The sequence below is a fragment of the Belonocnema kinseyi genome, chromosome 6 (genome assembly GCF_010883055.1).
Source record: "Belonocnema kinseyi isolate 2016_QV_RU_SX_M_011 chromosome 6, B_treatae_v1, whole genome shotgun sequence".
Lineage (NCBI taxonomy): Eukaryota > Metazoa > Arthropoda > Insecta > Hymenoptera > Cynipidae > Belonocnema > Belonocnema kinseyi.
The window spans coordinates 60339952-60360345 of record NC_046662.1 but is presented as its reverse complement, the minus strand read 5'-3'; the positions used below and the strand labels follow the sequence as shown (position 1 = coordinate 60360345).

Here is a 20394-nt window from a genome sequence, read left to right as displayed (position 1 = left end):
TTTTTATATTTGCAAATTTTAAAGCTTTATAATTTTTATGTTATAGATGCTAATAATTTTTTATAATTATTTTTTGTCATTATTTAATTTGAAACGAAACATAATCTTTTTGTTAAAAAAATCATTTCTTTAGTTGAAAATTGAATTATTTTGTGCAAATTTCGTTTTTTTGGGTTTAAATTTATTTTTCTAATTTAAAATGTAACTATTCCATTTTTGGTTGCAAATTTGTATGTTATTTGTTAAATTCAACTTTTCCTGATTAAAATTAACATAGTGGTTAATTGGATTTCAACTATTACATTTTTTTCGTTAAGAATTCGTCTTTTTTGGTGAAAATTCACTTACTTAGTTGAAAGTGGAACTAAATCTTTAAAAATTCATTTTTTTGGTTGATGATTGATCATTTTAGTTGGCGAACCCTTCTGTTTTGTTCGAAATTGAATTATTTTTTTGAAAATTATCCTTTTTAATTCAAATTGATTTTTTTTATTGAAAATGTAACATTTCCATTTTTGGTTGAAAATTGATCTTATTCGTTGAAAATTCATCTGTTTTATTGAAAGTCTATTTCCTGCAAAATTTATTTTATTTGTTTGAAATTTAATATTTTTACTGAAAATTTAACTATTCTATTTTAAATCAAAATTCCTTATTTTTCTAACTTCAAATATAACTATTCCATTTTTGATTGAAAATTGATCTTTATTAGTTGAAAATTTATGTATTTTGTTGAAAAATTGATATTTATTGATAAAAATTAGATCTTTTTAGCGGAAAATTCACCTGCTTGTATGACAATTTAACTATTTCGTTGAAAATTTATTGTATTTGGTTAAAAATGCATATTTTACTGAAAATTTCACTGTTCTATTTTTGGTTTAAAATGTATACATTTTGTAGGAAATTTTTTATTTTTTGTAGAAAATTCATCTTTTGGATTTAAATTTAAACAATATATTTGTTTAAAAATGTGCTTTTTTGGTTGAAGTCTCATACTTTTAGATAAAAATTTGATTTCTCTGCTTGAAAATGTAACTATTCTATTTTTGGTTGAAAATTCATGTATTTTGTTGATTTTTTTTGTAGACCTTTAGGGTTGAAAATTAAACTATTTGGTAAAAAATTCATTTTTATATTTAAAGATTATTTATTTTTGTTGAAAATTCGTTTTTTTTTTTAAATTGAAAATTACTTTTTTGGTAATTAATATATAACTAAGTGCTTGCAAATTTATTTTATATGCTTGAAAATGAATCATTTGTACTAAAAATTAATTTTTTCCACAAAAACTTTTAAGAGATTAGTATGGACATTATAATTTAAACAAAAAGCCTTTTTAACAGTGATCGCCCCTACGACCAAGACGCATAAGTTTTTTTTTTTTAATTTCGAAACATACACTGCAATTAAAAATTTCTAAACTTTTCAGTCTTCATCGATTTTCACCTCTTATTTTGTGCGTTATCTCTGAAATGCTTCCGTGCGTCAGGTTATTATCTAAAAAAGAAAAATAGAATCAAAAAAATTCAAAAGATAAATTAGGAAAATTAAAACTTGACTTACTTGATAAATTGAGAAAAACTATTTTTCTGCAGTTGATAGCAAATTCCTTGATTCTGTCGCCTGTAAAATAATATGAATTTCCACTAATATCGTGTTTCTCGAGATTTCTTAGATTTTTTAGTTGCCTTAATCTATTACTTGTAATTTTACTTTTGCTGTGAATGAAGATTAGCTTTAATAAGGAAAAAGTCACGGAATTTTTATAAGAGGGCACTTTAAATAACATTTAAGGGCAATGAATTAAAAATTTTAACTTGAAATTGTTTTATTCCGTTTATAAAAATTTCGATGTGCAAAATGTTACAAGATTCAGATTCTGGTTTATCAATACTAAAAATTTGAGAATATGAAAAATTGGTCATATTTGCGTTTAAAAATGTATTATTTGTTTGTAAATTGCACAATTTTGTTCAAAGATTGTCTTTTTAGGTTACAAATAAATTATTTATTTGAATAGTAAACTATTTAAGTTGAAGATTCGTAGATTTAGTTGAAAATTTATCTTGTTGGATAAAAGTGCAACTACATTGTTGAAAACTCATTTTTTTGGTTGAAAAACAAATTTTTTTTTTATTAAAATGTAACTATTTTATTTTTGGTTGAAAATTAATTTTTTTAACCTAAAATGTAATTTTTCCATTTTTTATTGTTACTTTATCGTCTTCAATTGAGAATTCGTTATCTTTGTAGAAAAATAATCTTCTTGGTTTAAATTTTGTTGTTGTTGTTAAAAAGGCGACTGTTTGACTGAAAATGAACATTTTTGTTGACATTTCAACTCTTTTTTTTAACAGATAATTCGTCTTTTGGCTTAAATTGTGAGAACTTTTATTTATTTCTTGACTGAAAAATCTTCATTTGTTGCAAATTCATCTTTTTGATTGGAAAATTCAATTTCTGGGTTGAACTACTTTGTTTAAAATTTATTTATTTTCTATGACTGGAAAATTATTTTTTATTGTGAAAGTTCATTTTTTTTTTACTGAAAATCTAACTTTTCCATTTTTTGTTAAAAATGTGGCTTGTTTAGTTAAAAATTCTACTATTTGTTTGAAAATCACGTATTTTGTTGAAAATTCGTACCTCTTTGTAAAACATTAATCTTCTCGGTGGAAAATTAATCTTGTTTGTTGAGAATCCATCTTTGTATGTTCAAAATTTGACTTTTAAACAAAAAATATTATTTCATTGAAAATTCAACTCTAGTAAAAATTGTAAATAGTTTGTTGAACTATTTTCGGTTGAAGTTTGATCTTTTTGTTTGAAAATTCATCTTTGTAAGTAGAAAAGTACAGTATTTAGTTAAAAATTCTATTTTTTAGCATGCGTCTATTTGGACAGAAAATTTGACTTTTGTGCATTGCAAATTCATCTTTTCTTTTTTTTTTAAATTCGACTCGTTGGTTTAAAGCTTAAATATTTTTTAAGCTGTTTCTGGATTTTGATTGAAAATTCGTCTAAGTAGTTGAAAAATTCAACAATTTATCTATTTTGTTAAAAATTTAATTATTCCGTTAAAAATTCTACAATTTTGTTAAAAAGTCATCCTTTCTGGATGGAAAATTCGAGAAAATCGATTCTCGCTGCCTGTACTTTTTTTATTTATCTTTTTTAATTTATTAAAATGTTTGTTAATATTATTTACTTCGAGAATTTTTCAAAAATTCTACAAATAATAGTTTTTGTAATGCCTTTTTTCGTGAAAAACGGATCTTTTTTTACCTTCATCATGTTTTTTTGCAAACAAATTTGTTTGTTTGTTAATGATATTGATTATTTTCATGATGTTTTAAAAGTATATTCAACATGAGTAGTATGAGCGATGTTTTTAAAACGAAAAATTATGTTTTTAATTGCGTGTTTCGTACCCCCAAATCAAATATTTCTTTGATGAGTCACTGTTCTTTGAAATTTCTGATAAAAAAATTTTGTTCACGAAACCTCGTTCGTATATCTAACTTAAAATATAATTAGTAAAAATGTGTAAAATTATTAATGAAGTTTTTAGAAAAGAAATTCGCGAAAAACATGATAAAGTTAAATGAAATTCGTGTTTTCGTGAAAAAAAGTCATTAAAAACATACTTATTAGCAGAATAAAAAAAAATATTGCATGAAATTATGTTTAAAAATATCTCAATAAATATTAAATAAAACAGTGCAGTTAAAAATTCATATTTTTAGTTTGAAAATTCAACAATTAGGTGGAATTTTCTTTCTTTCTCCAATGAAAAACTTTTTTTTGTTAAAAAAATATCTTTTTGGTTAAAAATTCATCTGGTTTGTTGAAAATTATTCTTATTTGATCCTTTTCAGTTGAGGATTAATCTTTCTGGTTAAAAATGGATATTTTCGTTGAAACTTCATATTTTCAGACCGGATTGGAAAATTCAACAATTTGGTTAAAAAGTAATCTATTTCCTTAAAAGTTCGTCTTCTCTGGATGAGTTTATCTGTTTTTGATTTTAAATTAAATTTCTTTTGGTTAAAATAAATAAATTTGGAATTAACAAATTTTAATTAAAAATTTTTTTATTCAGTCTATAAAATATTTTATGTTTAAAATCTTACAAGATAAAAATTCTGGTTTTTGATGAATGTAAATGGCCAGAGAAAATTAAAAACTGGCCAAGGAAGAATTTCAGCTTAATTAAACATCTGAGATTAATATTAAAAATATTGAGAATTACTTACGTTTTCAATTAATTTAGTTGTGTCAATTTCTAGTCTGATTTTCTCCATACTGCTAGGAAAAGAATCCAAGCGAATCAGTCCATTGAGTACAAAAAAAACCCAGTATTTTCGTTAAATTTTCACAAGCCAACGTTTAGATACTGAAATTAAGAAATTGCAGATATTAGAATCATACTTTTTACAATGAAAAAATACTTCTTGTTCAAAATTTAACGATCTTCTAAATAGTTGGCTTTTTGGTATAAAAATTGAACCGTCAAGTTGAAAATTCATCTATCTGGTTGAACTCAATATTTGTCTATATTAATCTTATTTGAAAGAATTTATTCCCTCATTTTCTTGAAAAATCACCCTATTTCCAAGTATTGTAGGTAACAAAGGATCAAAATCGTCAATGTGGAATAAAATAATCTAATTAAAATAAATGTTAATTTTTCAACCAACGAGATGAGTTTTTAATAAAATACATTAATTTTTAACGAAATAGTTATGTTTTCTACTCGAAAAGATAAATTTGTAACCGAAAATTGAATATTTAAATTTTAAGTGTATTATTTTCAAGCGAAAAGTTGAATTTTTAATTAAAAAAGATAAATTTTCAAGAAAAAATAGAATAGTTACATACATATCCTTACACAAAAAAAATTAACGAAATTTTTTATTCATTAAACAAATTGCATACATTTTCAGCAAAAAAATACTAATTTTCGACAAAAATAATCGAATTTCCAATGAAAAAAGAAGTTTTACATAAAATAAATGAATAATAAACTAAAAAAATGATTTTAAACCATAAAAATTAATTTTAAATATAATAGTTAAATTTTCAACCTATTAAATGAATTTTTAACAAAAATTTCAGAAATGCGTCTTAAATAATTTGTGGATGACCTCTAAACTTCAAATGTAGTTTATTGAAAATTCCCTGACTTTTTCAGGTTCTTCTTTAACATTCCCTGATTTTTCTGGTCAGTTTTAAATTCCATTACTTTCCATGTTTCCTCACCTGTAGCTCTTCGATTGTCTCAGTATTTTTTTACATAATATTTATCCTAACATTAAACATGCATTTATTTTATAAAACTTTTTTCTGCTAATGATTCCCAAAATATTTATTCAAAATCGTATTTAACATTTCTAATGGGATTCTAAAGAAGCGAAGCTCGAGAGAAAAAATCAATTTTTTCACGCATGCCCGTAAAAAGTAATATAAATAAAAATGTCTATAATGTAGATTTTTGTTTTTGACTGGAAATCCTTCATTTTCATTTATTTAAATAAAAATTGAGCCTTATTTTTAATATTATTACATATATTATTATACTATTTTATACTTACCCCTATTGATTCTTATTCCATCATAAATATGGAGGTTTTGAAATATTTGATCTAAACAAAAATCGGGTGGATCTTCCATTTCTATTGATGTAGGATTTTTATTACATGTGTTTATTTATTTAACTTGGTTTCTACCCTCCATCGTATCCGTATTACTGCCTCCTGATTAGTTTTTAAACACCAAACAGTTACAAAAAGTTTCACTTTCAAAAAATTTTAATTAAATTTGTTTTAATTATCCTTTGAAGCATCTTGTTATATGGTTTAAAAACAACGGAAATTGACAACTCAAAACAAAATTTTGACAGATGTGGTGCCATCCCTTTTCCGTTAGAGGCACGAAGGAATAATGAGGAGACCCAACTGACAGTGGGAAGCCATCTGAAACTGGCAATAGAAACATTGCCGTAAGTGATACGCACATTACAGGAAGATCTTAGATTTGAGTGCGCAGGTGCGCAGTTGTCCTTTTCCTATACATGGAAAAGTGTGCGAGTGAGAAAGTTTGTCATATTGACGTAAGTTAGAAGTTGTGTTCTTTTGTTGATCATCATACGAAAGATACACAAAATAAATATATAAACAGTATTTTCGGGACTTATTTGAAAAATGTGTGAACAGATTTTGAAAAGGAAACGTATAGGTAAGTACCTTTTAAATTTGTACACCGTAACGAATAAAAATTTCTTGCCACATATGCAACTGCGTCTCCTTTATATAGAAAAATAAGATAAAAAAATAAAGGTTAAATTTATCAATCATTTCTATTAAAATTAAATGACAGGTAAAACAATAAAATATATGAGACGTTTATTGTACTTACAGTGAAGGGTTTAAAAAATGAAGTGTATTTGCCTTCTTCGGCGTGTAACTTCGTCCACAACCCGGAACTTGACACCTCATGGCTTAGAACATATTTCTGACACTTGCATCAAAACAAACAAACAGAACCTCTCAACTTACGTCAATTTGACAAACTTTCTCACTCGCACACTTTTCCATGTATAGGAAGAGGACAACTGCGCACCTGCGCACTCAAATCTAAGATCTTCCTGTAATGTGCGTATCACTTACGGTAATGTTTCTATTGCCAAGTGGGGGAACGGAGTTAGGTCTCCTTATTATTCCTTCGTGGTTAGAGGCTAAAGTAGAAGCATGAATTTAAAAAATGTAAGAAAGGTGTACGAAGGGTTCATAGTTTCCTTATTTGGGACAGTTTTCCACTCGCCACGTTGCGTGATCTGTTCGGGCCCGAATTCTGCGAAAATTTAAATTTAATCAATGAAAAATAGCTTCTTTTCATACAAATTAGTAATAAAAGTTTATAGTTCATTCACAAAATAAACTAAAATAGTAAGTCATCTAGTATGAAAAGAAAAAATTTAATATTTTAATTACTGGTCTGGTTTTCCTATGTAATTTTGAATTTTACAAAAACATAAAATTATTTTCTACTGAAAAATATCTAAGTTCGTGTTTTGATAACATTTCCTATTTTTAACACCAAATAGTGGAATTTTCAGCCGATAAGCATCAATTTTAAACCAAAAATGAAATAGTTCAATTTTCAACATAAAATATTAGTTTCCAAATAAGAAGATTAAATTTCTACTAGAAAGACAAATTTTCAACAACAGAAATAAATTTGCAACTAAATATTTGAAGTTCTAACTAAAAAAAAGCCAAATTTTCTATTAAAAGAAAAGATTTTTTAAAAAAATTGTTGGATTTTTATTTTAAAAAAATGTTTAACTAAAAATGGAGTAGTGAAATTTTCAGATAAAAAAATCGAATTTTCAACAATACAGTGCAATTTGTATCAAAAGAAATGAATTTTTAACTAAAAAAGATAACATTTCAGTCGAAAATGGAATAATTAAATTTTCTCTTAAAAACAAAAATGATTATTTTAAACCAAAGAAAATAATTTTTTAATAGAATAGTTGCATTTTCAGCCATAGAAATGAATTTGCACCTACAGTAATGAATTTTTAACAAAAAATTACTTCTGAACAAAGTAGCACAATTTTGAACCAAACATGATGTAAAAATAGTTCAATTTTCATTTCAAAACTAATTTTGAACCAGAAAAGGAGATTTCTTAACATAATGCTTACATTTAAACCAAAACTAATAAGTATTCAACTAAAAGAGACCAATTAAAAAAAAAATACATGAATTTGCATTCAAATGGTTGATTTTTAAACTAAAAGAAGTGAATTTTTAACCAAAAATGGCAAACTAACTTTTCAGTTAATCAGTTTTTAACGAAAAATACTGAGTATCACCAAAATAGTTTATTTTAAACCAAAGAGATGATTTTTTAACAAACAACTTAAAATGTAATTTAGTTGATATTTTAACCAAAAAATATATTAAAGCCCTTTGGATTCAACCAAAAAGGGACTAATTTTCAAGAAATTATGTAATTTTTCAAATAAAGAAGATCAGTATTTAAATAAAAATAAAACAACAAAAGAATAAAAGACAAATTTTTAACAAAATAGTTAATTTTCTACCAAAGGAAAGAAACTTTAACCCATAAAATTTTGATCCAATACCGTTGAATTCAACAAAAAAATAAGAGTATTATTCTCCGAAACGGTTGGTGTTTGTTAATTTGAAACAATATTGGTTTTGACTGACACTTTGACCCTGTTTTAAGAATAAATTCTAAACTTTTATTTTAATAATTTTTATCCGAAAAAGCTATTTTTCAAAAATTAAATTTGAATTTTCGCAGAACTCGGACCTGAACAGATTACGCACCCTGGTGAGTGGTAAATTCCCCCTTTCGTTTACGAACCGCTAGGCAGCGCTAACTGTTCTAGTCAAAGTTCCGCGAAAATTCAAAATCAATTAATGAAAAAGTTTTTTTTTCATACAAATTAATAATTAAAGTATATAGTTAATGCCTGCTAAAAATTAAAAGTTTATCTCATTGAGTTTAAATAGAGAAAATGTTATATTTTAATTACTGGTCAGTTTTTCTTGCGTAGTTCTGAATTTCACAAATATAACACTTTATTGTTTTCTGAAAGAATGTTTCAAAGTAAGTCTTTTTATAACTATCTCTTATTTTTACTTCGAATAGTTGAATTTTCAACTAAAAATTTAATAGTTACATTTTCAGTTAAGAAAATTAATTTTCAACCGAAAGGGAAAAGAATTTTCTTCAAAATAGTTCAATTTTCAACCAATGAGTTGAATTGACAAACAAACATAATAATATTTTACCAAATATGACGAATATTCAGAAAAATACATGGATGCATTTTAAAGTAAAAAAAGAAAATTTTTCAACCAAAAATGGAATGGTTAAATTTTGAGTAAAAAAAAGTGTTTACCAAAACGAAAAGAAAACATATTGAAATTTGTTACAAAACAAACGAAGTTTCAACTAAGAAGATGATTGTACAAATAAATAACTTTTCACCGAAAAGACGAATTTTCGAATAAAAATAATTATTTTTCAACAAAAAAATGAAGCGCATTTGCATAAAAATTCTTAAATTTTCAAATGAGAAAAAAACATTTTTTCAACAGAATACTTTAATTCCAATAAAAGAAATAGAATTTTAAATTTAAAATGAAAAATTTTCAAAAAAAATGGTTAAATATTCACTTAAAAAAACAGAAACGATGAATCTTGATAAGAATACATGAATTTTCAAAAACGCAGTTGAGTTTTCAACTATAATATTAATTTTTTTATCAAAACCGAAATAGTTTCATTCTTAGTTAAAGAAATAATGTTGAAAAAAAAGAGTTGGAAAATATTTAAACTTTTAATGAGAAAAAAAAAATCATTTTCAACGAAAAAATGAATTTTTGAAAGAAAAATTTTCTATCAAAAAGACCAATTTTCAACTGAAAAAAATCAATTTTCAGCAAGAAAATTTGTTCAATAAAATAGTGACATTTTTAATAAAGAAATAAATTTTTAACCAAAATAGATGAATTTGCAACCACATAGTTGAATTAAAAAAAAGAGTTAAATTCTCAACCAAAGAAATGATTTTCCAACAAAAAGATGCATTTTTAACCAACAAGATTAATTTTCAATAAAATGCATGTACTTTTTAAAAAAATAAATTTTCTGGTGAAGGAGTGTTGATTTCGATAAAAAAGGACGGATTTTCAACAAATGGGTTTTTTAATCTTTGGCTAATAACTTCAAAATGTTGCCTTCTAGGAGCATAGATATACAAAAATTATATTATTTATAAAACTGTAAATTAACAACAGTTGATTGTACGAAAAAATATCAAGTGTAACAAATTTTATTTTGTTTAACAGAATAGAAAAATTTTGTTTGAAGACCAAGTCGGTTAATTGATTTAAATTTAAAATCTTTTTTGCCTGAAATATCAAAGATTTTGATTGAAAATTAATTTTTTTGTTGTTAGAAATTAATTTTTTAAACGGAAAATTCAACTGTTTGGTTTAAAATGCATGTATTTTCTAGAGAATCCGACATTTTTGGTTGAAAAGCAATATTTTTTCTTGAAAATTCAACAGGTTGGTTGCAAATTCGTCCTTTTGTTTAAAAATTCAACTTTTTTTATAGAAGATTATTTTTTTGTAAAAAATGCAAGTATTTAGTAAAATATTAGGTTCTTTTATTGGACATTAGTATTTTTAAATGAAAATTTATATTTTTTGTTTGAAAATCAACTCTTGATTTAAAATTTGCCTTCTCGGTTGAAAATCCAACTATTATCCAACAAATTTATCATAAAAAAAAATTTACCAAATTAACCAAAACTAGAATAGTTTGCATTTACAGTTAAAAAGGTAAATTTTAAAGAACAACAACAACAAAACAAGTTTTCAGCAAAAAAGGAATAGTTAAAGTTTTAGCAAAAATAGTTAATTTTCAACTAAAAAGAAACGAATTTTCAGCCGAAGAAATTAATTTTTAATTACAGTTATAAATTTCTAACGAAAAATATGAATTTTTGAGCAAATAGTGGAATTAACTAAACATTTTGTTCAGCCAAAGAAATGAATTTTTAATAAAAAAGAGAATAATTAAATTTCTACAAAAACATAACATTTTCTAACGAAAGATTACATTTATATAAAAAAAGATGAATTTTCCATAAAAAATGGAATGTTTAAAGTGAATTTTCAACTACAATGATAAATATGCAACTAAAAAGATAAATTTCTTTAAAAAAGTAAAATAAATAAATTTTCAGGTAGTAAAATAATTTTTCAAACAAAAAAGAAATGAATTTTGAACAAAATAGTTAAAATCTCAACTACAGAAATTAATTTTTCGCCAAAAAGAAAAAATTACAACTAACGAGAGTACCCTTCTACCAGAAAAAGGCGGATTTTAAATAAATAAATCAATTTTCTCCTAAAAAAATATAAATTTTTAATTTAAAATAGATTAATTAAATTTTCAGTAAAAACCCTAAATAAAAAAAACTTAATTTTGAACAAAGGAAAAAGTTTATGAACTAAAAGGACGAATCATCACCCAAATAAATAAATTGCTAACTAAGTAGTTCCACTTTAAACTAATTTTCGATTCAAAATTAGTATTTCTAAGCTTACAGTTTTAATTTAAAGAATTTTTAAATTCTTTCTTAAAGAGTTGAACAAATAAAAAATAAAAGCCTTCGATGTTGAAAGTTTGGGATAAAAAACATTTTTGTTTAATAAATAAATCAATTTTTTTAATTTATCTGTACTTTAAGTAATAAAAAGTGAACAAAAACGATTTGACAAAATAATTTTAAACCAGTTCGAAAATTTAAGAATAACTTCATATTAATATATTCTTAATTAAAGGATTTTTTAAATTTTTAATTAAAAAAATAGATTAATGATTGAATATTTAGCAATATTTGAATTTTTATTTAAGACAAGTAAATTGAAACCAAATATTTAAAGGTAAAGAACCTTTAACTGAATTGTTTGAAATAGAAAATCTGGAATCGTTAAAATTTCGGAGAGCCTTTAAACTTTGAACGTTACAATTTTAATTGTATTTGAAAAATGCTTAGTTTGTAAGTGAAATCTTAAAATTTTGATGCATAATTTACAAATGAACATCTGTAGAAAAAATTTTAGTAATTTTAAGAGATATTTAGGAGTTTTAAAAAGATAAAAAATTTTCATGCAAATTTTAGAAAGTTTTCTTAACATCTTGTAGAATCTTTTTTGAAAATGATGTTTAAACCTTTGATAAACTTTTTAAATATTCTCTTAAAATAATTTTTCAAAATGAAAAGTTATTCTAATTTTCCTAGGAATCTTAAGAAAATCTTTTTATTCTTGTGAAGCTTTTCACAATTCTTGAAAAGAATATAATTTTTTTGTTTAAAATCTACGAAAATCTACATTTTGTTTTATATTAGGCTATCATTTCAAGTTTTACATTAAGTTTGAATCTTTTCAAAACTTCTACATATCTCTTCAAATTACTCAAATTTCGGCTACAAATAATAAATATTCATTTGTTATTTATACATCCAAATTGTAAAAAAATTTCCAAAATTTGCAGGATTTTCTGAAAATTATAGAAAAAACTCAATTCATTTTGACAGATATTTAGAAGTTCTGAAAAAATGTCCAAAATAATTTAATTTCTGATTTAAGAAGTGTTCAGTTAAAATTTTTTCAATTCTTCAATATTTGATGCTTCTAGCTTAAAATTCCTAGCAATTATATAATTTTGAAATTTTTTAAGTTGATTGATTGATTTTTCAATTTAGAGCATTGAAAATGATAACGTAGATTTATATTTTTTTATATTGAAAAATGTTAGTGCCTTCAATTTTATTCGCGTAAATTATTGAATACAAAATTTTTTAATTAATAACTTTTAAATTTCAATTTAAAAAGTTCAAAATTTAACAGTTCCACTTTGAGTGCTTTTATTTAAAGCTCAGTTTTTATTACCGCAAGTTGAAAATTTTGTAGCTTTATTTATTGTTGCTCCATTTTCTTAATTTCATTGATCGTGAAAAATGTTTGCAAACCGGGAATTTATTTCGACGATTAAAACTCCCACTTTGTATTTGTTTAAACAATAAATTCTGAACATATTCTCGAGATCAGTTGCTTATCTTAAATTCTTGGGCATTTAGATAATCTAATGTCAAATAGTTACGTTTGAATGAAGGAAGCAAAAGCGGTTTCAAAATTAGGCCCTCATTTAATAACTTCTGGATTAATGAATCCTTAAAGACAAAATACAATTAAAATATAGTATAATAAATAGTAATGCTCACTATCAGACACAATGATTAATCAACAATAATATTCATAAAGGCTGATGTCTATTCCTCAGATTCAATTTCGTTTTCAGATAGATCTTCGTTTTCCGAGATTTCAACATTTTCAGATTCATCTTCGTACTCACTCTCGTTTGCGACTGACATTAATAAATCCTCATCATCAGATTCAGCATCATTTTCAATATCAGTGGCATCATCAGTATCAACATCTGTCATATCATATTCCATAGACATACTATCATACCAATCATCGTCCTTAAAACGACCATCGCAATTCTCACTTTCGTGCTTTATTTCTAAAGCTATATTATAGCCATATATCCTCAATTTTGGAGATCTATTTACAATTTCAGCAATCTTTTCAGGCGACATTGTGAAATCGAAACAAATGTTTAAAACAGTCTCATTTCCTCGGCGTGCTGTTGCATCCGCAGCAACTTCTAAGAGATTATCATTGATATTGCAACCTAAACAGACGATCTTTTTCAGATCGACCGACCGTTCGACTAAAGTGCACAAGTTTTCAGTTTTAATGTCGTAACAGTAACTGCAATTCAAAATTTCTAGAGTACTCAATCTCCACAGATTTTCGCCTCTTACTCCGGTCAAGTTTCGCATTGTTAAGTACCGAAGTTCCTTTAATTTCGACAGTTCCGAAATGCCTCGCTCCGTCAAATGATTATCTGAAATAGGAGAATAGAGTGAAAAGATCTCCGAAAATATCCATTAACTTCGTTAGCACTTTAGTATTGGGGGGGGGGGGGGGTCTTTTTGGATGAAAATTCAAGCCTTTTTTTTGTTTTTGTTGAAAATTTGTCTTTTTGAATTAAAAATTCACCTGTTTTAGTAGAATTTTCATTTTCTTGGACAACAGTTCAACTGTGTGGTCAGAAATTTAACAATCTTGTTTTTTTGTTAAAAAATTGTTTTTAACAAAATTCTTGTTTTTTTTTTACATTAAAAATTCGATCATTTAGCAGAAAATTAACTTATTGTTAACAAATCTTATTTTGGTGCTTTAAAACTTTTTAGGTGAAAATTTAACTATTTTTTAAAGTTTTTTTCACAAAACCTATAATTGGTAACGGGCAGGGGGTAGAAAATGAATCTTTTTGTTTAAAGATGTATGTTTTTAGTTGAAAATGCAACTTTTTGGTTGTGAATTCTTGAATTTTATTAAAAATCTGTCTTTTTTGGAAGTAAATTAATCTTTTTGTTTAAAAATTAATCTTTTTTAGTTGAAACTTCAACTTTCTTAGTAGACAATTTTATTAAACATTTGTCTTTTTTGGTATTAAATTAATCTTTTTGTTTAAAAATTCATCTTTTATAGTTGAAAATTTAACTTTTTGGTTGAGAATTCTTAATTTTCATCTAAAATTAGCTTTTTTTCGGTGGTAAATTAATCTTTTTGTTTAAAAATTCATCTTTTATAGTTCAAAATTAAACTTGCTGGTTGAGAATTTTTAAATTTTATTAAAAATTCTTTTTTTTTTTTGGTAGTAAATTAAACCTTTTTTTTTAAATTAACCTTTTATAGTTGAAAATTTAATTTTTTTTTTAGAATTCTTTAATTTGATTAAAAATTCGTTTTTTTCTTACTAAATTAATCTTTTTGTTTAAAAATTCATCTTTTATAGTTGAAAATTCAACTTTTTGGTTGAGAATTTTTAAATTTCATTAAAAATTATATCTTTTCGGTAGTAAATTATTCTTTTTGTTAAAAAATTCATCTTTTACAGTTGAAAATTTAACTTTTTGGTTGAAAATTTTTAAATTTTATTAAAAATTCTTTTTTTTGGTAGTAAATTAATATTTTTATTTAAAAATTCATCTTTTATAGTTGAAAATTTAACTTTTTGGTTGAGAATGCTTAAATTTCATTAAAAATTAGTTTTTTTTCGGTAGTAAACTAATCTTTTTGTTCAAAAATTCATCTTTTAGAGTTGAAAATTTAACTTTTTGGTTGAGAATGCTTAAGTTTCATTAAAAATTAGTTGTTTTTCCGGTATGAAATTAATCTTTTTGTGTAAAAAGTCAATTTTCGGTTAAAAACTTAACAACTAGGTTTTATAGTTGAACTACCTTTCTAAAAATAAAAAATAAATACAAAATTTCTTTCTTACCAATTTTAACTTTTTTGTAGAGAATTCTTGAATTTTATTGAAAATTCGTCTTTTTAATAGTAAATTAATCTTTTAACTTAAATATTTATGTTTAGAAAAAAATACATAATTCTTGGATAAAAATGCAGCTTATTGGTTGACAGTTCAACGAGAACATTTACTTTTTGTTTAAATTTAATATTTTGGTGTTCAAAAATGAACTGAAATCTTTTCTGAATGAAACTTCAATGTAAAAAAAGCTAGTTTTTTTATTAAAAATTAATTTGTTTTATTATAGGTTTAATATTTCATTTTTTAAACTATTTTGTTTATAATTCACCTTTTATGTTTGGAAAATTTCGTCTTTTTGGATTGAAAATTCAATTTTTTGTGGAAATTAAGTTTTTTTTAAATTTATAGTTTTATTTTGAAAAGTCAACTGAAATCTTTTTTGGATGAAAACGTAACTATTTCTATGATTAAAAAAAATAATAAAAAATCATCTGTCCTACGAAAAATTTCATCTTAATTGGACAAAAATGGTTCAAAAATTGTCTTTTTGGATTGAAAATTCAATTTTTTCGAAGAAACTTATTTCTTGTTTAAAAATTCATATTTTGGTCGTGAAAAATAGAAATTTCATGTCTTTAAAAATGAAAATGCTTGAGTATTCAACTGTTTTGTTTGAAATCACGTTGTTAAGAAATCTCTTCTTTTTTTTTAAATTTATATTTTTAGTCGAAAATTCATCTCTTCGGTTTAAAGTGTAACTATTTTGTTGAAAATTAATTTTTTTGATTGGCGGGCTATGGCTATGATTAAAGATTTAATTCTTTAGTGGAAAAGGCTTTTTTTAAATTAAATTTTTAACTGAAAATGTAACGTCTTCATTATTTAAGATTAATTTTTGTTAATTAAAAATTCCGATTTTTTGGTTAAAAAAACTAATTTTCTTGGTTTGAAATTTAATTCTTGTTGGGTAAAAATGCAACAGTTTTGTAGAATTTTTTTTTACTGAAAAGTCATATTTTTTTTATTGATAATTCAATTTTTGCATAGAAAATTCGTCTACTTGGTTTAAAGTTTAACTCTTTTGTTGAAAATTATTATTTTTTCAATTGAGAATTAATTTTGTTAACTAAAACTGTAAAGATTCCCTTCTTTGGTTCTAAACTTATATTTTTAATCAAAATATACGTTTTCTAATTGAATATTCCACTGTTTAGTTAAAAATTCGCCTTTTCTGGAACAAAAATTAAAATTCTTGGTTGAAAATTAATCTGTTTTGGTTTAGGATCAAATATTTTTATAAAAAGGCTTTTTTGGTTGAATTAAATTTGTGGATGTCTTTTTTTTAAATTAATTTTTTTTCGGTTGGATTTTAATGTTTTTTTTTCGGAAATTCGACGATTTTATTAAAAATTCATATTCCCGTAAAAATGTCGTTTTTCTTGGTTGAAAATGAACTTTTTCATTGAAAATTCGACTGTCTTAAACAAAAAATTCGTCTTTTTGGCTTGAAAATTTAAATATGGGATAAAAATTCCAATTATTAAGAAAATTAAAAGTTCACTTACGTGATATGTTGAGGAAAACAATTTGTTTGCAGTTTCCAGCTATTTCCTTCATTACCTCGTCTGTAAAAGACTGGCGATTGCCACGAATATCTAATTTCTGGAGATTTTTTAGGTTGCTTAGGTGCTTCATTCCGTTACTTGTAACTTGACTGTGACTGCGTATAAAACTCAGCTTCAGAGATTTTAAATTACTCATTCCGGATATTATCTCAAGAGAGGTGTCATTGAAATTTTTAGGTTTTCTCAGAACAAGTGTGTGCAAGTTGTCGAAATTAGTTGGCTAAAGAAAAAATTAATGCTTAGAATAAAATTTATACAAAAAATAAATATCTTATGGCTCAGATAAGATAAAAAATTTTATAAAAGCAGATTTCACACTCTTTCAGCTATTTTTTCATTTTGTTTTGCTTAAATTCTAATTGAATTAATAGAGCCCAATAAGAAAATACAACCCTTTTTGGTTACTTTAATTATTTTTAATTGAAAATTCTAGTAATGTATTTTTGGTTTAGAATCCATCTCTTTTGATTAATAATTCTATCAGTTGGTTGAAGATTGAACTAATTTGTTGAAAATTCGTTTTTTTTTTTAGTTGAAATCATTGATTTTTTTTAACTGAAAATTTAACTAATCCATGTTTGGTTGAAAAATGATAGCTTTCAGTTGAAAATTATTCGTCTTCGTTGAGAATTCAACTACTTGGTTAACTATTTTGTGACAAATTTATTTAATTGGATTAACATTAAACTATTTGATTGAAACATCTTTTTTTACCATATTTGGCAATTTATTATTTTAACTGAAAATGTAAATGTTTTATTTTTTGTTGAGAAATGATCGTTTTCAGCTGAAAATTCAATTATTTGGTTCAACATTTCTGAATTTTATTGAAAACCCATCTTTTTTAGTAGAAAATTAATCTTCTTGGTTCAAAATTCATATTCTTTGTATTAAATTAAATTACTTGGTTAAAAGATGAACTACTTGGAAAAAACTCATTTTTGCAGTTGAAGGTCTTTCTATTTAAATATTAATTTCAATTGTTAAATTAAAACATTATTTCAAAATTGTAATATTATTAATAATAAATCAATATTTAAATTTTTTTAAATATTCCGAATTGCAAAGCCAAAATGACGAGAATTAAATTCCTCATTATATAAGTTTATATTTAATTCTTATACTTTTTGCTTTCTATTCAAAACAAAATATTTTAAAAAATCTAAATGTTCTTTTGTTATTAAAACTTTAACAATAATCTTAAAATATTAATATAATATTTTAATTTAATAATGACAATAAATATTGATATTTAAATACGTAAATAACAGAACTTTTATTTAAACTTCCCTGTAAAAATTGGCGCGCATTTTCGTTCAAAACTTAATCATTTTACCTCCTTTAAAAGCAAGCTTTGCTTTAAAATATATTAGAAGCTTTCCCGGCTATCGTCTCGTAAAATAAAATCTAATCAAATTGTTTTTATTCCAAAAAATTGAAATTTTTACTCATGATTTTTTGTTTAAATTTATATTTTTAGCAGAAAAATTTCTCTTTTTGGCTGAAAGTGTAACTATTTTGTTTAAAATTAATATTTTTTTAGGGAAAATTCAGCTACTTTGGTAAAAGTTAAATTAAATTTTAAAAAATAATTTTTTTTTTATTTGCGGCTTATGTCTTTGGTTGAACATTAAATTTTTATTGGCAAAGCCTTTCTTTTTGGCTTAAATTAAATTTTTTACTGAAAATGTAACGTTTTCATTATTTTAGATTAACCTTTTTTTAGTTAAAAATTCCCCTTTTCTAATAGAAAAATCATCATTTGTTTGGATTGAAATTTTATTTTTGTTAGATAAAAATGCATCAGTTTCGTGGAAAATTAAGTTTGTTGAAAAGTCATTTTTTTTTATTGAAAATTCAATTTTTGCAGAGAAAATTCGTCTTGTCTTAACGGTTCAAAAATTTAGATAACATTTTCTGCCTTTCTTGAGTGAAAAATCTTGATTTCTTGAAGATTCATCTTTTTGCTTTTAAAATACTTTTTTTGTGTATAAATTAAATTTTTTTACTCATGATACTTTTAGCGCAAAGGCTGGATAGAAAAAGCCAGAAGGCTGGTAAAATTTAAACGATTTTTTGAAAATTCGAAGTTTTGTTATTGTTCAATTCAACAGTTTTTGGTTTAAAATAAAAATATTTTTCGTTGAAGTATCCACTATTGCATTCTTCGTTTATAATTCATATTTTTGAGTTAAAAATTGAACTTCGTTGAAAATTGAACTTTTTAATTAAAGTTTATGTATTTTTCTAAAAAGTTCTTTTTAAAAAATTAAGCTTTTTAATCGAAAATTCATCGCTTTTGTTACAAATTTAACTATTTTCTTGAAAATTCGTCGTTTTTTAGTTGATTTCAGTTTTTGTTTTGTTTAAGAGTTCAATTTTTTTTTATTCATACTTCAGCGATTACGTTTTTCATTAAGAGTTCATCTTGTTTGCTCAAAAAAGAAAACTACTTGTAAAATAACATTTTTTGTTTGAAGGTTCATCTCTTTGTTTAAAAGTATAAATATTTGTTAAACAATCGTTTATTCGGATAAAAATCCATTTTTAAAACAGAAAACGTCTAACTTTTCTATTTTTGGTTGAAAATTGATATTTAAAAATTTTTTAATTCAGATACTTGCGTAAAACTTGAACTACTTTAAAAAAATTTTTTGGTTGAATTGACCTGTTTTTGATTTGAAATAAATTGTTTTTTTTTTATTCAAAATTCGTTTTTTTTTGGTCGAAAATTATGTTTTAAACTCAAAATTTAAATATTCCAATTTGAAAAAGCATAATTTTAGTATAAAGTTTATCTTTTTTAGTTGAAAATCTAAATATTCAGAGGAAAATTCATGTTTTTTGTTGCAAATGCGTCTTTTGGTAGAAAATTCATCTGTGTAGGTTGAAAATGAAACTATTTGCTTGGAAATTCAATTATTCTGTTTAAAATTGATTTTTTAAATTGAAAATTCAACTATTTTGTTGAACAGTCATGTTTTTTGTAGAAATTTTATTTTTTATTGTTGAAAATTCGTCTTTTTGTATAGAAAATTCGTCCTTTTGAATTAAAAAATCATTTTTCAGTCAACATTTTGTAAAATGAAAATTGATCTGTTTTGTAGAAAATTCGTCTTCTTGCATATAAAATTCGTCCTTTTGTGTTTAATTCATCTTTTTGGTAGATAAATCGTAATTTTTGGATAAAATTAAATCTTTCTTTGTTCTGAATGAACTTTTTTGTCAAGAATTTAATTTTTTTGGGTGGAAATTTCAACCGCCTTCTAAACAAATTTGTCTTTTCGGCGTAAAAATTACCTTTTATGTTGAAAATACAAAATGCAAATGCCTCTTTTGGTAGAAAAGTCATCTGTGTAGGCTGAAAATGAAACTATTGGCTTAGAAATTGAATTATTTTGTTTAAAATTGATTTGTTTGACTGAAAATTAACAAAATTGGTTACAGTCATTTTTTTCTCGAAAATTTCTTTTTTGTTGTTGAAAATTCATCTTTTTGTATAGAAAATTCGTCCTTTTGAATTAGAAAATCATCTTTCAGACAATCATAATTCTTGGTTGAAATGTAACTTTTGCGGGTTAAAATTTCATCCGATTTCTAAAAACTTCGTCTTCTTGGCTAGAAAATTCAACTATTTTGTTGAAAATTCATATATTTTGTAGAAAATACATCTTTATAGGTTGCAAATGAAACTATTTGGTTAGAAGTTGATCTATTTTTTTTAAATTGATTTATTTGATTAAAAATTCAAAATTTTTAAAAATGAAATTTGATTTTTTTTGTTTTTGAAAATTAGTCT

At 23.9% G+C, this 20394-nt stretch overlaps 1 protein-coding gene and 1 long non-coding RNA gene across 3 annotated transcripts in view; both read right to left on the bottom strand.

Annotated features, from left to right (window-relative positions):
- Positions 1–1248: 1248 nt before the first annotated feature.
- Positions 1249–5966, bottom strand: LOC117174714. Its single transcript, XR_004467340.1, has 4 exons — positions 5598–5966; positions 4260–4399; positions 1567–1626; positions 1249–1500 (listed from the first exon to the last, which is right to left on the bottom strand). It is a non-coding gene; the product is annotated as an uncharacterized LOC117174714 (long non-coding RNA).
- A 742-nt stretch (positions 5967–6708) lies between these two features.
- Positions 6709–20394, bottom strand: part of LOC117174712 (F-box/LRR-repeat protein 7-like) — a 20582-nt gene continuing 6896 nt past the window's right edge. Inside the window, exons 3-5 of one of the 2 annotated variants that reach the window (XM_033364024.1) lie at positions 16536–16815; positions 12848–13536; positions 6709–6855 (exon numbers count right to left, since the gene is read on the bottom strand). In XM_033364024.1, coding sequence (XP_033219915.1) covers positions 12896–13536; positions 16536–16815 — 921 coding nt within the window. In that variant the 3' untranslated portion in view covers positions 6709–6855; positions 12848–12895. Of the gene's footprint in view, positions 6856–12751; positions 13537–16535; positions 16816–20394 lie in introns of those variants that run through there. The other variant, XM_033364023.1, reaches the window with a different exon arrangement.